Source organism: Lutjanus erythropterus, chromosome 24 (assembly GCF_056507025.1).
Source record: "Lutjanus erythropterus isolate fLutEry1 chromosome 24, fLutEry1.hap2, whole genome shotgun sequence".
Taxonomy (NCBI): domain Eukaryota; kingdom Metazoa; phylum Chordata; class Actinopteri; order Lutjaniformes; family Lutjanidae; genus Lutjanus; species Lutjanus erythropterus.
The window spans coordinates 14,466,658-14,482,484 of NC_139340.1; the positions used below are offsets into that span (position 1 = coordinate 14,466,658).

Here is a 15,827-nt window from a genome sequence, read left to right on the forward strand (position 1 = left end):
GATAGAGGTTTCTTTTCCTGGACAAACTGCTCTGTTCCAGCTTCCTGATTCACAGCCTAATTCATACCACCATATCTCAGTTTGTGGGCAAATCTCAGATATGTGACCCAGTGCTGAGTTGACTAAATCAATTATTTCTCAACCTTTTAACCTTTTTTTTTTTTCCCCAAATGAATACCAAAAATGCCCGCGTCTATGTGAAAACAGCTGCACAGTTTTCATCCGCTCACAGTGAATCAGCAAATATGCAGCAGACGATGACGACGAACCAGAACTGGATATACATACAGTTCTGGAATAGAGGAGTGTGCGCTCATTAACACGGATAGATTTCAATACGTATACAGCACATTGTGTGTGTGTGTGTGTGTGTGTGTGTGTGTGTGCGCTTTATCTGTCAATCAGTCAAAATGGTTGTGTAAGTCGCCCCATGGGTATTACTTTCCCATCGAACATTTTGCAGCCTGACCGCTCTACTATGACGGCACCGTGAGAAACGGGATCTCACACACACACACACACACATGCATGGGCTTCACAGGAACAACTCCCAGAGAAATATTGTGGCACTCCATCAATCCTGGAATGTTAAATAGATAGATTCAGAGATTAGAATTGGCATCTGTGCCAAAAAAGCCATACTGAGTCGGGCCTAAGATGTAAAGTGGGAATGTGACATATGCAGCCCAGACTCCCTTTATCTTATTCACCACTACTGTGAAAAGCAAAAACTATAATAAGATACATGCAATTGCTGCTCTAATGCCTCAGATTCAACTGGAAGTTATTTTGCTATTATATTGTAGTTTTTTTTTATATATCTTTGTCATATGGGAAGTCCCACAACAACCATAGCAGAGACAACTTTGTCCCATTACTTCCTGTTGTCCAGACAGACACATGACAGCTATGACACTGGGCTAAAAAGACAGGAAGCCTTTCTTTTTTTTTCAAAGAAAAGAAATGTGACTCCTGCACAAACCAAAGATAAGAGTGTTTCCAGACGTCTTAGGGGACATAATAAATCCAAGATTTTCTGGCAAATAATGTCTAATTCAACGCAACTAGTGTCATTAATCTGTCATTTTTGAAACAGCTGCTTTCTTCTGGAGACTTTTTTTTTTTTACACACACAAGAGCTCAACATTTTTCTCAGCTTGTCAAATTTCACGGCAAACCCGATTTCACACTGTCATGCTGTACACGTCGATGTTTCGGTTAAAGGACAGTTTTGCAACCGCGGACCGGGCCTCCTCCTTGCCCAAGAAGATTTCCTCACTGAAAACGTCCGGGCAAACGCGTGGGATGTGTTGGCATTTTTTTGAGGAAGTGGGGTTGCAACTGTCACTTGAGATAAGACTGACTTCTGAACTATTTCAGGCGAACGTTCAACTCGAGTTTGTGGGTGGATTCTTGAAGTGATGAACGTTTCATCTTAGCCCTTTTCTGCTCTTATTGTCTGCATCTACACTTTTAAAAAATTATCAACTTCAACAACACCGTCCATTATAGCAGATCAGCCTGCATTTACTTAACACCTTGGTCTTTATTTTTCATGGATGTAAGCATGTGCAAGATTATAAATTGATCCTATTAGCAGAATAGTAAGTTTGTTTTGTGCACCAATGGCAAGAACATGAGCCGACAACAATCCAGTGCATTCCCCTGATTTCTCCCTCCCTGTGCTTCTTCCACTGTATCCATTTAACACAGCGGGATCAGAGTAAAGTCTCCGTAAGACTCTTTATTTTCCACGTGGGTGCTGGAACCACCCCCCCACCCCCCTACCGGTTAATCCTACGAGGTAGTTAAAGAGCGGGGATTGCAACCTGCTGCTCTGCCCCTCAGAATCCGGATGATGTTGATGATGGAGATGACAGAGTTGAGGCAGAGCTGCGGTTCGCTTTATGAGACACATGGTAGTGTTTTATGCGCGACTTAAACACACGAGCCACACATGCGTTTGCACGTGTTCAGAGGATTGCACAAGTACGCTACAGTTGAAAAAAAAAATCTTGCACATGTGCTATTCTGCACTGTAAAATAAATTGTTTTGACTTAAAAAAGTTAGCGTCCAGACTGCCTTTTAAGTGGGCTGAGACAAGTTGAGGTATTTATGTAATTATTCAAAACAATGAGCTTTTCTACTTAATTAAGTTGAACCAAAAAAATTGGATTTCCTTCCACATTTTCTAAGTTTGAAGAGTCAGTTCTTCATTTCACAGGAAGAACACAAATATTTTTTCTTCAAACTATAAAAAAAAGGAAGGCTCTCAGCAGAGTTTTGACTCCCACGCAGTGAATGCTGGGAAGTGTGCTAACATGCTGATCATGTTTCTTTAGAAACTTAATTTAATGAGTTGATTAAACTTTGTGCAGTACATTCATTCAACTCAATAGTTCAAGTCAAAAGACCTCATGTTCTGAAGTTTTATGAAAAAATATATACTACTACCACTATACAAGGTGTAAATATAAACACTGTTCTGCCTTGTGAGTTTGACAAAGACGCCATCACCGTGTCTGGTCTAAGCAATCTCCTTGTTGCTGTTTTTCAGTCTTCATCTCTCTGTATCTTCACATGATAACGTGATCAATGTATTCCACTTTATTTTTGACACAAACAACGTAAGGGCCCCTTTTTAGACCCCAGGGCTCGTCCTGTGGGAGGAGGCGGGGTCTGGGCCGACTCCGCCGCTTCCGATGGAGATTGAAAGTCTTCCATGACTGGACTGGAATGTATGACCGGGCCGAGACGCGGCACATTTCGGCCCCTGGGGCAACTGATGGCTGAACAACTGGAGCGCACTTTCTTCTAGTGCATCTAGAAAAAGACTCTGGCCACATATCTTAGACCTCTCTGTGTCTCTTTGAAATGCTTTGTTTAAATATGCTAATTAGGCTTTATCTGACTAAATATACACTAATTTACAAGAATTTGCAGAACAGAAAGCTGATATGAGATAAATAAAATGTTGAAACAATGTTTTTGCCAGTAGTATCCTGCCTCAAATGATCAGTGCAACCACTTAATTAATTTAACTTACTTAGAGGGACTTGTAAGTTAATTTGACTGAACTGCAAATACGGTTTAAAACCATGAAACTTTTCTAATCAAGTTAACTTGAAATTAATTCAGTTGCACTTGAGAAAACATGTACAATAAGATCAAATTTGTTTGCAATGTGCATCAGTGTGACTTCAGAGTTGTTGGCTCAACTTAAAATCTTTATTTCCTTATAAATTCAACTAATTTCAAAAAGATTTCAAGTTAGAAGAACTCATGTTTGTAAGTTCTGAAGAGTTAAATAAGTTAAATAAGTAGTATATTCACTTTTGATAAGCACATGATCCTGAAATATTTCTCTGAAAAGGATTAAAAATTGAAAAATGAGCCTCATATAAGATTGAACTATTATAACTTTTAACAGCACTCTTCTCAGCTGACTTTATTCCATAACAATGTGATGTAAACCATTCAAAAACAACGACTCACTGCACATAAGAAAGAAAACACTTCAAAACTAATTAAATCGGTGTTTAAAAGCATCAGCCTTGTTACAGTCCAGGAAGTTTTAGCCAAGTGTAACTTCCTGGAGACCCACGCCACACCCGTCACTGCCCAGCGATGCTTTGTTCTCTCTGGACACTGGATGTGACACTGCATGTGTGTGTGTGTGTGTGCGCGTGTGTATGCATGCGTGTACTTGTGCACGTGTGACGCGGGTCAGAGTCGGGTCAGCTGCTCTATTATTGATTTCCTAGCGGAAATGAGAATGAACACAGCGGTCCAGTCAGTGCTGCTGTCCTGCCAAACACACCAACCAACCTTCAACTGACCGAAACATGTGTGTGTGTGTGTGTGCCAGTAAAGAATGCTATAAAGTGTTAACTATAATGACTAGGTGTAAAGCACTTTAAACAGAGGCTGATAAGTGCTAATGGGGTGTTTGATTAACATGGTAAACTACTTATCACCTTCCCACTGGCACCGCTCCGTGAGAGCGATCAGAACTCAAACAGCCTGTTTCTCACTCGACTCTGTTGAGTGTAGGTTTGATCACTGATCACAAAGCACGCACCGCAAGGTTTAAAAAAGATCCAACACTGAGAATACTTTCAGCAAAACCCTCCTTTGAACCCTCATACTGACTCTTGACCTTCTTCTACACCAATAACCTCAACTCAGCCCCAATTTCAAATCAGTATTGTTTGAGGAACAATCACATCAGCACATTAGCGACATAATAAACATTTTAGTTCAATTTACCAGGCGTTCTAGCTGCTCTAAATAAGTGAACAGGGCTTAGCTTGCAGCTTGTGGCCATAATATTCAGCTTCACCCATTAGCAGAACAGGTTTGGTGGTGTTGAACATGCATTATGCTGCATAAGAGCTTAACTCCATGAGGCTGTTTATGCCTGGTACACGCATCCTGGGTGATCCGATCACAAGTGGTCAGCTATAAGTACAGGTGTGTATGTGCACAGTGCGTCCACATTGAAGGACCAACTCATCTAACGTCCCGCAAGTACACCAGTACCCCTTTTCCCAACATGTGCTAACTTGGCTCGACTCGGTTTGATTCTGCACGTCAGCTCAAGACAGCAGGGATTTGCATTTGCATTTGTTGCCTATCCAGCTGAAAGCGAACATGAAACCATGCAATAAAGCAGAAACCAGAAAATACAAACAGCTACACAAACATCTTTCCAAAGATCCATTTTCCGCCCCGGCCACCCCCTTAATAATTTTTGTACACTCCCTAACTTTAGGCAGCTCTAAAGTCATTTTTATCTGCTTTTTATCTGACTATTAAAAAAACACACGAATTATACTTTCAGTGAAAACTGGTGAAACTTTTGGCCTTGGGCCAAACAGCAAGTCGCTGAACGACTGTGACTGTGTTTTCCTTTGAGCTGCTGCACTATCTTGAATTTAAAAAAAGAAATCTGGCACAGAGGAGTGTGACATTTACCAAAAACATCTTTCCAGGGTCTACTGTCACTGTTTTTACTGGAAGCTTTCACTGTCTTACTTTGAACAATGCTATTTGCCGATGCCATCAGTCGACACGGCGTTTATGAGCGACCACGGAACACTGACGCGAGCTGTTTACGAAGGACGCGGATGATTTCTACCCCTCGCTTCCACCTGCTTTACCAAATAAATAAACAGAGCCTCATATGATCACTGCAGCCACTTAGCATAGATTTAAAAAACAACCCATTTTCCAAAATAAAAGAACCCTAATGTAATTTTGACATGGGAAATAACACATAAAATAAAAGATACTGGTTCCTGGAATCCACAATTCCACAATCTTATCCTTTTGTTGCTGCTGGCTCAGGCGATTTATTGGACCGGTTCCAAAACTTTCCATACGTATTAGTCATTTCGACACCAAAATATGTGACAATGGGGCCCAGGTTTTTAAAAAAAAAAAAAAAATACCTTCAAGGGTATCAGGATGAAGTAATCTGTTAAGTTAGGAGGAAATAAACAAAGCTGCAAAACTTTTTGTTTATACAGTATGTAAATTATTTCAGAAGTGGAGCTGGCTTCTATTAATGAAGAAATCTGAAATATATTTTCTGTAATAAATCATTAAATAACCACGACATGTCATCAGAGATCAATGAAACACTCTGAACACACTGAAATACCCGGCTCATCCCCATGAGCGAGGACGCTGGTGTCAAACATACGTATGTAAACAAACACTGCTTGATGGATGTAATTATATATGCACTCATCCATCAATCAGCACGTGCAGATCTTAACTCATCGATCTGTGGTCAGTGTATAAGCACACACACACACACACACACACACACACACACACAGGGACGTTTCCTGTTTACATGCTCTCATCATTTTACTATAAACTAGTGTCTACCAGCGCACAAGGTGATAATGTACCCTGAGGTTTTCTCATTTGTTTAGCTTTTTCATGTAGTTTTTTGCGTATGTCTGTCCTTTTTATTCAGATTTTATGATGCAAAAACTTTTTTTTCAACTATTAGAAAAGATGCATGGAAAAGGCACACTTTTAATCAAAGAAAGTAATGAATAAATGAAAATTAACAACATTTTTGAGGTCGTCCTTGAGCTCTCTGCAACTCTAAGAGTGAAACAGACAACAAAACATCAATAAATCCGCATTTATATCCACGCCAAGCCGTACAATGATGTAAACGATAAAAATAGCCACTTATTTCCCCCGCCACCAGTGCTGCTTTCATGAAATCCAATTTTGAGCATACTCCCAGAGAGAAAGAAGACAGAACACTGGGAGAGGAGGGAGGACGAATGGAGGAATATTAATAGACTCTAATAGACTGGAAGGTAAACAGTGTGTGCCACGATGAAATGGGCGTGTGTGTGTGTGTGTGTGTGTGTGTGTGTGTGTGTGTGTGTGTTCGTGCATGCACTGCCACAACAGACTTGTTGATCCTCACATTCCAGTGGCAGCCTTGAGAGCAGCTAATCCAGTCTCAGTCAAAAGCCCCTTGAACTCCCAGGTCACACTTCTGCACACATATGCGCAAGTTGCAGCTTAAATGCATGGACACACACATGAAATGGGTTCGTCCTGATGTGTGCAAATATGTGCATACCAGGTGCATGAGCGCACACACCCATTACTGCAAGTATAAAAGCGTGCATGGAATCCCCAACGCGCCAAATGTTCGCGTGTGTTATTCCTGTCACATAAATCTGTGTTATTCCTGGCATCGTCTGCGTTATTCATCATTTAACTCTCAATATTTCCTTCATCAAGTCTCTCCAAGATGTCACCAGACTGGAAATTTGACTTCCACCTTCATGCGTGGCATCATCTGATTCTGTCTGTCTGGTCTTGATTCTATCAGTCCACCTGTCTCCACGTGCCTTGTCTGTCTTATGATGGGGTTTTTTTTCTGCTCTCCATGCTTTGCAAACCAAATCACTAATGATCAATGGGGCAAACACCTTCACGCAGGTCACGTACACAACATGCACCACAGCTATCGACTAATCTCTTGCAGGCAGCTATTACCATCATGACACTGACTAAGAGATGCTGTTTATTTAAGGCTGCAGCGGTTATGCTACTTTTCATCTTGTGGTTACTCGTTCACGCTCATTTACAATAACAACTCAATGAGCTGCCTAGAAAACCTGCACTGTAATATTCTGTGGGCACAGAACAGACCCTACTGACCGAAATGAGCAAACTGCTTTGAGTGGTGTTCACACCAGAAATGAAATGCTTGACAGTGGTGCAAAACTAGCCCTTCGAGACAGTGCAAAGAGAGGACACCAACCCAAATGCAGACAAGCACAGAGAGCATTGTGACATAAACTTTCAGCAATTGTAAGCAAAGGGGCACAGCAAAAAATGTAGATGTACATTACTAAATATTCATCCCTAGAGCCTGAGCTTGTTAAATAGTACATTGTGCAATTCACCTTGGGATGGTGCAGCAATGCTATATCCTTTTTAAGGCAAGTTGCTGCACAAAGGGATGCTAACAAAGGGAGTCGGGACATGGAGAACAGTAAAGACCTTTTTTCTGACAGTTAAGAGTTGGAAAGATAAAATTAGAAGACAAAGTGGTGGATATTATGAATAAGGCAGAAAAAGTCATAGTGACAAGTTCATGAATTGTTGCAGTGAAAATACTTACTATCATTTTTAGAATAAAAAGAGAGACAGACCAATGAAGGTAAGCCTAAATGAGAGAAGCTGGTGGACCAGCAGTTGACCCAGATGTGCTGTCAGAACTCTGGCTCCCACCAGCAAACGGTCTCCTGAACCGGAACTCTATCATGTGAATTATAATCGGATCATCTTCCATCAATCTCCGTCTGTCTCACAAATTATCTGATATAAAGACATCCACTGTTAAGACTTACAGTATGAGTCACAGACTGATACAAACACATGCACCTAGTTAGGGAAAAGCACTCTCAGACACACTTTGCCCCACGCCCTTTGACCCTCTGAGACACACTGAAGCAGTAAAACAGATGACATGACGCTTGATGCCGACCTGACGTTTTTGACCTGTCGACCTTTTGTAAAACGTTCCTTGAAATTCCTAACCCTGGTAATTCTTCGCCTCAAGTCTGCAAGCATTACCATTCCTCTTAAGACTGCTGGATGCAAAAAAAACCTCCACTGATATTTAACAGCTTTGGTGAGTTTTGGCACTGCTCTGTTGCTAAGGTCAACAGTTGTCCTAGGTGTTGAAAATATGAGCAGGGATTTCTCCACCGGACAGCACAATCTGTTCTCATTATTTAGCATCTAGTTCTGCTTTGTGCGCATGACTCATGTGTGCATCCATGTGTGGCTTGAGTGCAAACATCAGTGCGTGTGAAGTCCAGGATTATTCGTAATACCAAGGATGGCAAACTTGATTAGTTCCGTCTCTATTCTGGTTCATTGCACCGTTTTGCAGCGCAGGCAAATCATTGAGAACACGCTGTTATGGTTCTTTCAAATTCCCAAGCTATGATGTAATACTTCTACACTTCACACAGCAACATGGTGATTGACATCATGCCCTCATGGCTTTCATACAAACAGCCAAGAAACACGTCTAACCTTTTCTTGAACCTCCTCACCAACTCCTTTAACTTTCCCCGCAGAAAGAAACACCTCTGAGTGAGGTAATGAAGAAACCAGGGCAAGAGCTCCAGCTGTAAATCAAACTCCCTAAAACATCTAGAGCACATATTTTGTTCAGGCCCAGACAAAGAAAGACTCCTGCCTCTGGTTGTAGCAACATCTCCCACAGCAAACAGTAGATCAGATCTTGCCAGAACTTTCTCTTCTGCGTTTCCTCTGCCGTGTTTCCCCCTCAGCCTTCAACTATCTCCATAAAAAGACAAGCCTTCGGGAGGGCGGACTTCTCTTTGCGCTGTTGATAATAAAACAAGTGCCTTTCCCTGACGGGGTCTAGAAAGAAAAACGAGGGACGGACGGTGTTGTCATGGTGAGCCACAAGTGATGGTTGTGGAACGCTGAGAGGCAGTTTTTGACTTTGAGGTTTCCCTTTTTTTTCTGCCGCGCTGGAGCGGCGCTACACATGCAACGCCAGAGCGGCGGGGATCCTTTCAAGTGTGAGGTTAATGAATGTGGAGGAATGTGTGTCATAACACATGACATACATGATACGAGGTCAACAAGCCCTGAGCGAAGCGGTCAAAAAACAGATGACCTGAAAGTAGGATTTTGCTCAAATCAGAAAGAGGGAACATCCCCCCCTAAAATTGGACTGACAGGCTTCCGTAATGAAACCAGAAATGCAGAAATTCATTTAGTGTCTGTGTGCATTCCTAGCAGTGGACAAAATGTCCACTCCTGCTAAGTTCTCCTTCTGGGTCAGTGTGTGCTTAGGAAAACTTGTGATCAATGTAAATAAACAGGCTCTGCCGATGACTAAGGAGCCGCATGGATGGTTGATGGCATCCGCCCACACAAGCATGCATGAGCACAGCTGTTCATTACAGTCATTACAGTACCAAGGATGGAGATCCACAAAAAATCTATTTTGGATTAAAGGTGCTATATGTGCACATTTTACTTTAAAATATTCAAATATGAACTAAAATTATCAGCAGACAGTGTGGTTTGGCTTCCATGATGCTATCTTTTCCCAGTTTGATACCAGTTCCTGAATTGTTGCCCCCTATTTGTTAGGAGGCGGCCAATTCTTGCATACAGCACCTTTAACACTTTGATAAAGATCTATTCATTAATCCACTCTGTAAAACACATCTTTCAATTTGCCGTATGACTGAAGGCTTTGTGGCTCTTTCTGCGAGAGCTGTTTGTACTAGGAGTGGCACGGGAGTAAAGCAAACACCACTGCAATAGAACAAGGTCACACATCAGCAGGTAAGGAGGCGACAGTGTTATAAAATGTTTGCTCTCAGCATTATGGAGTCAGAGGGGGAGAAGAGGAGGAAGAGGAAAGAAATGAAATTTTCAAAAAACACTGGAGCAGAGCAAAGTCAAATATCGAGAGAACCTGCGAAGAGGAGAACAATTGGAGACAAAAGGGGGGGGATTTGGTGCTTGTCTAAACAGGTAGCTGCACTCTTGACAGGGGTCCCTGGAAGACAGAGGATTTTCTATTTGGTCAGCGATGAGAGACAGACAGACAAAGAGACACACAGTCGAGGATGAAACAAACGATAGCGAGGGAGGATAATCGATCATTTCATCAATACTTCCTTTGTGTTGCTCTGTCTGCCTTTTTACTCAACCTCAGCAAGGCAACACGCATCAATCCAGTCTGAGCGCAATTATACAGCTATTGCAAATCATTTTCAAGCATTGGATTCCTGCATTTGACTGATAGCCACGTTAATATGAACAAGTTGTAACACTTGTACATACAGAACAAGGTTTCAAGACAAAGACGATCATTATTTGACTATTGGCAAAAGCCTCGGTGCCGGCTGGCACCAGTCCAGGATTATCTCACTCGCATCAAACTCATGCATTCAACAACATCCTTGTTCATTCAGCTCTCTGCTGTCATTGTGTGACATCCAGATAGCATATTACCTCACAGCGCACATGACCTACAGCTCAACTTCACTTGAGAACACCAGCCAGCGAGTAAAAACACTGCTGCAATAATTGTACAGTTGTCTTTACCGGTGCAGGTGTTTGAAGCCAGTACTTCCAGTGGAAATGCAGAACAGGCCCTGCAGAACACGGAGTATTCAACTGGCACAGGCGAATCCTGCAGAAACAGGTTAAATAAACCGACTTGTTTAAAGTGTCAGGCGTGATTGGTGTCTGTTTGGAACAACTGACAGTCTTCTGATGTAGCATACATGACTTACATTTCCTGCCTGAATCAATGGGGATGATTCACGACGTGTTCGGTTGCTAAATAAATGACTTAACAGCTCATCTGCTGATGCTAAATCAATCTGCTGCTGAACAAACAGTCTACTTGTTCAAATAACGAAAGACACCAGTTTCATTTGTTCAATTACATGTTAGTGGGTGAGTCAGCGGCCACACAAACCACTGAGTCCAGTACAGAGTACAGTGGAGAAATGTGCAGGGTAGAATTTCTTTTGTTAGATGTTACCATGGCAACACCAGATGGGGAAAATATCTTGTGTGTATCAGAGGAAGAAATTATGAATCAGTTTGCTGATTCAGATTGCTTGGTTCACTTCAGTCGAGAGATTCATCATCACCGACTGTTTCGGAGATGCTGGTCAATTCATGACCCCGTGGTCACGACCGAACACCTGTTTAACTCGTCAGCATTTCCCATCAGCCTCAGCTGCACTTTGTGCTGATTAGCAAATGTTAGCATGCTAACACGGATGCTAAAATACAATGGTGAACATCGTACCATTTAAAAAAATGTCGGCATCATCACTGTGAAGAGGTTAGCACCACTGTACTACTTACATCATTAAGCCTAAGCTATTGCTTCTTGCTCATGATGTCATATTGCGGCACTGTTCCACGTTATTTTCAGCGTTATTTAAAGCACCAGCGGTGCAGGATTTAATGGCATCTAGCTGTGAGGTTGCAGATTGCAAACAGCTCGCCTCATTTCCCCACCTCCATTTCTGTCAGCTTCTACCAATAGACACAGCTGAGTCTGACACATTGACCCTTTAACATTGCATAATGAATATAGGTAAATTTGCTAGTATCCTGTTTTAAATCTATCCACAGAAAAAGTGCAAAAAACTCAGTATAATCTTAGAGTGACTTGGCTTCTCTATGTGTGCAGATGCTCACTCCTTAACAGCATAAAAACAGCAAGTCAGCTTTGGTGATTAGTGGAAATGCTGCAAAGAAAATTGAAGAGCTTGTCTTTTTCTCTCTTTAAAAGTGAATAAACATGAATTCAACGCCAAGTCTGGTATTTTTCTTCTAGTTTTTTGTTTCTTTTTTCTTAGAAATCATTTCATTAGGAATGATTTGTTCCTCTTGACATTTTTACCGCCTTTGCATGTGATGAATCTTGCTTGTTGACTAAAAAGCTCGCCTATGTATCATTCTTTTAATCCCCATAAAACCATGAAAACCTGCAGTCTGTAATATTAGAAAACAAATTCCTTCCAAGACGGGAGCTGAGCGATCAGTCCTGTGCTGTTATACGGCACATTATCCCTCATGGTATTCCATTAGCACAATGCTTTGACGCCATAAGCAGAATACATCACGCGTCACTACAAATGGAACGAATGCACGGCTGACTCGAGGGGGGATTAACGTTTACGCACTGGCAACCGCGAGGTGCTGTAACACATCTCCTTCGCTCGCGCTCCGATTCCGTCTCTCCATCTTCTCCATCCCCGAGTGTGTCTCCAGTCTGCTAACCCAGAATCTGAAATATTTATCTGCCCTGGCGGGAATGACGAAAGCCCACATTTGTTTATCAAAGAGCGGCTTGAAGGGGCATAATCTTCCATTAACACAAATGCATTTCACTTTGGAACTGCTTCTTTGTCATATTTTAACTGCATTCTTGTACCAAGTTCAACTAAGTGCTGAGGATTTATAAGACAGCAAGGAGCAGCCTGGCTGAAAATCCATGAGTATTTGATTAAGACGCATCGTCAGGGCATAACTCTTATGCCTTTACCTGCTGCTTTTTGTAATAAAGTAGTGGTATAAGGTTTCCTAAAGAAAGATTTAATATGTTTACAATCAATAGATGCTGTCTGGATGAATTTCTTACCTTATAAAGCCTCCACAAAGGAGATTACCATCCCTGACTTCTGTTTAGACACATTTTCCAATGCAAACTATATTTTCTTTTACAGCTTGGCAGAGTCACAGTACGCACTCCAGACTTACTTTGCTAGATTACTCGACTTTTTTACAGCTTGCTCATGAAATGTGGAGCATCAACAAAAACTTTTCAGCGCACCAACGTACTCACTGCGAGTCCTCGAGCTGTAGGTGGGCTGGGAAACCGAGTAACAATAAGATAAATTAAAGAGCTGTGACACTGCACACCGGCCTGCATGTTTTACGTGTTTTCCTGCTCCGACACACCTGATTCAAGCAATCAGCCCATTAGCAAGCCTCTGCAGACGCCTGATAGCGAGCTAGTCATTTGAGTCAGGTGTGTTGGAACAGGAAACACAGATCACCTACAGTTATTATTCACTTCAGGGAGGTCACAGTGACCTTTGACCACCAGATTCAAATCAGTTCATGTTTGTGCCAAGTTTCAAGAAATTCTTTTGAGGTGTTTTTGAGAATGCACATATAATACATTCATCCACCCTTTCCTTTTCAAGCTGCTTCTCTGGAAAGTATCCCACATTCCCTTGAACCTACTCACTTCCTTCAGCTCTTCTTGGGGGATCTTGGGGCATTCCCAAGCCCAGCAGGACATGTAATCCCTCAATTGTTTTTTCTCGGTGTGCCTCAGGTATCCTCCCAACTGGACTTAACTAGAAAACCTCTACGGGGTGGCATCCAGCAGCCACAACTTACTGGATTCCACTACCTCAGCTGACTGTACTCCCTCTGTACGTCTGAGCTCTTCATCCCGACCCCTCAGGGTGAGCCGAGACATCCAGCAAAGGATTTTGGACACTTGATTTCACAATCTGGCTCTTTTGGACACTCACAAGAGGTGTGTGTTGGAAAACTGATATCAGCTGCGATTTTCTCCAGGATTTTCTGCAATCAGGATTATTTGATGCGCTAATCATATAGGATTTCTTTATGTTGACTTGCCTTAAATGCTATTAGTTTTGCTCTGAAGTCCAATCAGATCACTCATTCGAAAGGCCGTAGGAAGCCAGAATTTGAATAAACAAATAAGATCCCAGACAGATCAGGCTTTAGAATCATTTCTCTGGAGAGATGACATACACTGTTGTTGAGAAGTGCATCAAGAACCATTTGGCTGGTGCACTGAAGCCTCATCAGCCTGCGTTGGATGAATTTTCAACACCATTACTGCGGGCCATGTGGCGACGGCTTTATTCGCACCACACAGCCGTGCTCCGAAGCACAAATCCAGACCACAGCACGCTGCCAGCCGAGCCAAAGCAAATTGTATTGTTTTCCAATCAATGCTTGTAGCTTTATGAGGGATCCCAGCCACAGAAACATTGCTCATAAAGAGGAGACAGACCGCTGGAGCAGCCAGCAGAGGATTCCTCGCCACTGGAGAGGAGGCGGAGGAGGAGAAGAGGGGGACAGATGGAAACAGAAGGAGGGGACAGAGTGAAAGACACGAGCAATCTGCGTACACTGCACAAACCAACTCCATTCCCACATTTGAATGAGCCTGTTCTGCGAGCAACCTGTCGCTTCGCCACAAATCTCCCTAATCTTTGTCAGGAATATGCCACTCAACCAAACATGAGCTGCAAAACGCTGAGGGTTCCACTTTCAAGGCAAAGTTCTCACCAGAGCCGTGGCCTTGACCCATATCTGTGTGTTTTGCCCTCATCTGTCCACCGAGCATCGAGGTGTAGAGTGTCAAACACAACACCTGTGACTCTCTGACACTCTTAGAAATAACAGCTCTTTAAGGGCTGAGGTTCTACTGAACCATTTTCATCACAGCTGGGTTAAGAGCCCTTGGAATATCAAACAGTTGATCTTGAATGGAACCAGTTCAAGAACCAGAGCTAAGCTGGTGGAAAAGTGCCTAGAGGAGGGTTCTGGGTGGAACCATGACACCATGTTGTCTGTAGAATCTCTCATACGGGGTTCACCTCTATTTCTAAGAGTGTAACAGAAGTCTGCTGCAGGTCTCTGTTCTGTTGGTTCCTACAGCTTTCCCAAAATCAAATTCAAGCACTTTTCAAGAATTTTCAATGTGCATTTCCAAGCTTCTCCAGCATCTTACAGGCTTACATGCTCAACATCAGATGTTTCTGTGCTATAATCAACTAAAAACTATTCAGTCAGGGAGCGATTTACTCTGAACGCCACACAAATACAGTTACAAGCAGTTTCAAGCACTTCATGCAACATCCAAGCACTTTTGAAACCATTACATCAAAATGCACAAGGACTTCCAGGAGCCATGGGAACCTTGTGAAGGCTCCTCTTGCGACCAGGAAACATGTGTGGTCTTGTGCGCTTGCATATGTTGGTGCTCTACACACCACATGTCACTTAAAACGTTCCATCACAGGAAGTTTTTGCATGTTGGGGCCCCGCTTTGCTCTGCAAAGTTTCGAATTTCAGTTTCGGTCACTGACATCTTTACAAGGAAAAGAATCAGTATTTAGGAGATTTATTGCATAAGGTATATTTTTAATTCATGCATGATTGGAGTGTGAATGAGGTTGTGATTGTTTGATGATACAGAAAATAATAAAAACTCTCAAATGGCCCCTTATATGCAAAATACCACAGAGACACAGGTTTCAAATTCTATATGCAAAACAGTCTTAAAGTCATCCTCAGCAGGACACAAACATCCTTCCACAAGCACACACACACGCAGAGAGAGATGTGTACGCGCTCTCTCAGGCAACAGAAGATGGAAGCTTTCAATCCTTATCAGTTAAGTCATTAGAATTAATTTATGGCCAATAAAACAAGTACTTACAAGATAGGAATTTTGCCTGTCGAGGAACACGGAGTCTCCCATGGTCCCGAATGAGTATCCACATATAGCAAGCACCCAAAAATGTATGCAAACAAATGATATCCAAAAAGAAAAAAAGTGTGTGTGTGTGCGTCGGAGCGGAGCGCAGCAAAAGTCTCCCTCTTCTACATGAAAGACAAAACAGAGAGCTTCTTCTTTAACCTCAAGTCACCGCGCCGTGCGTTTTTTAAGAGTTGATGCGTTTCCAGCAGTCAG

The 15,827-nt window shown here is 42.3% G+C and overlaps 1 protein-coding gene across 2 annotated transcripts in view; it reads right to left on the reverse strand.

Annotated features, from left to right (window-relative positions):
* LOC146304821 (rho GTPase-activating protein 6-like) overlaps positions 1 to 15,827 on the reverse strand; it is a 78,281-nt gene that overhangs the window by 29,484 nt on the left and 32,970 nt on the right. Inside the window, exon 1 of one of the 2 annotated variants that reach the window (XM_084713507.1) lies at positions 15,573 to 15,670. The exons of the other annotated variant lie outside the window; for it this stretch is intronic. Coding sequence (XP_084569633.1) covers positions 15,573 to 15,614 — 42 coding nt within the window. The 5' untranslated portion in view covers positions 15,615 to 15,670. Of the gene's footprint in view, positions 1 to 15,572; positions 15,671 to 15,827 lie in introns of those variants that run through there. 2 annotated transcript variants of the gene reach the window in all.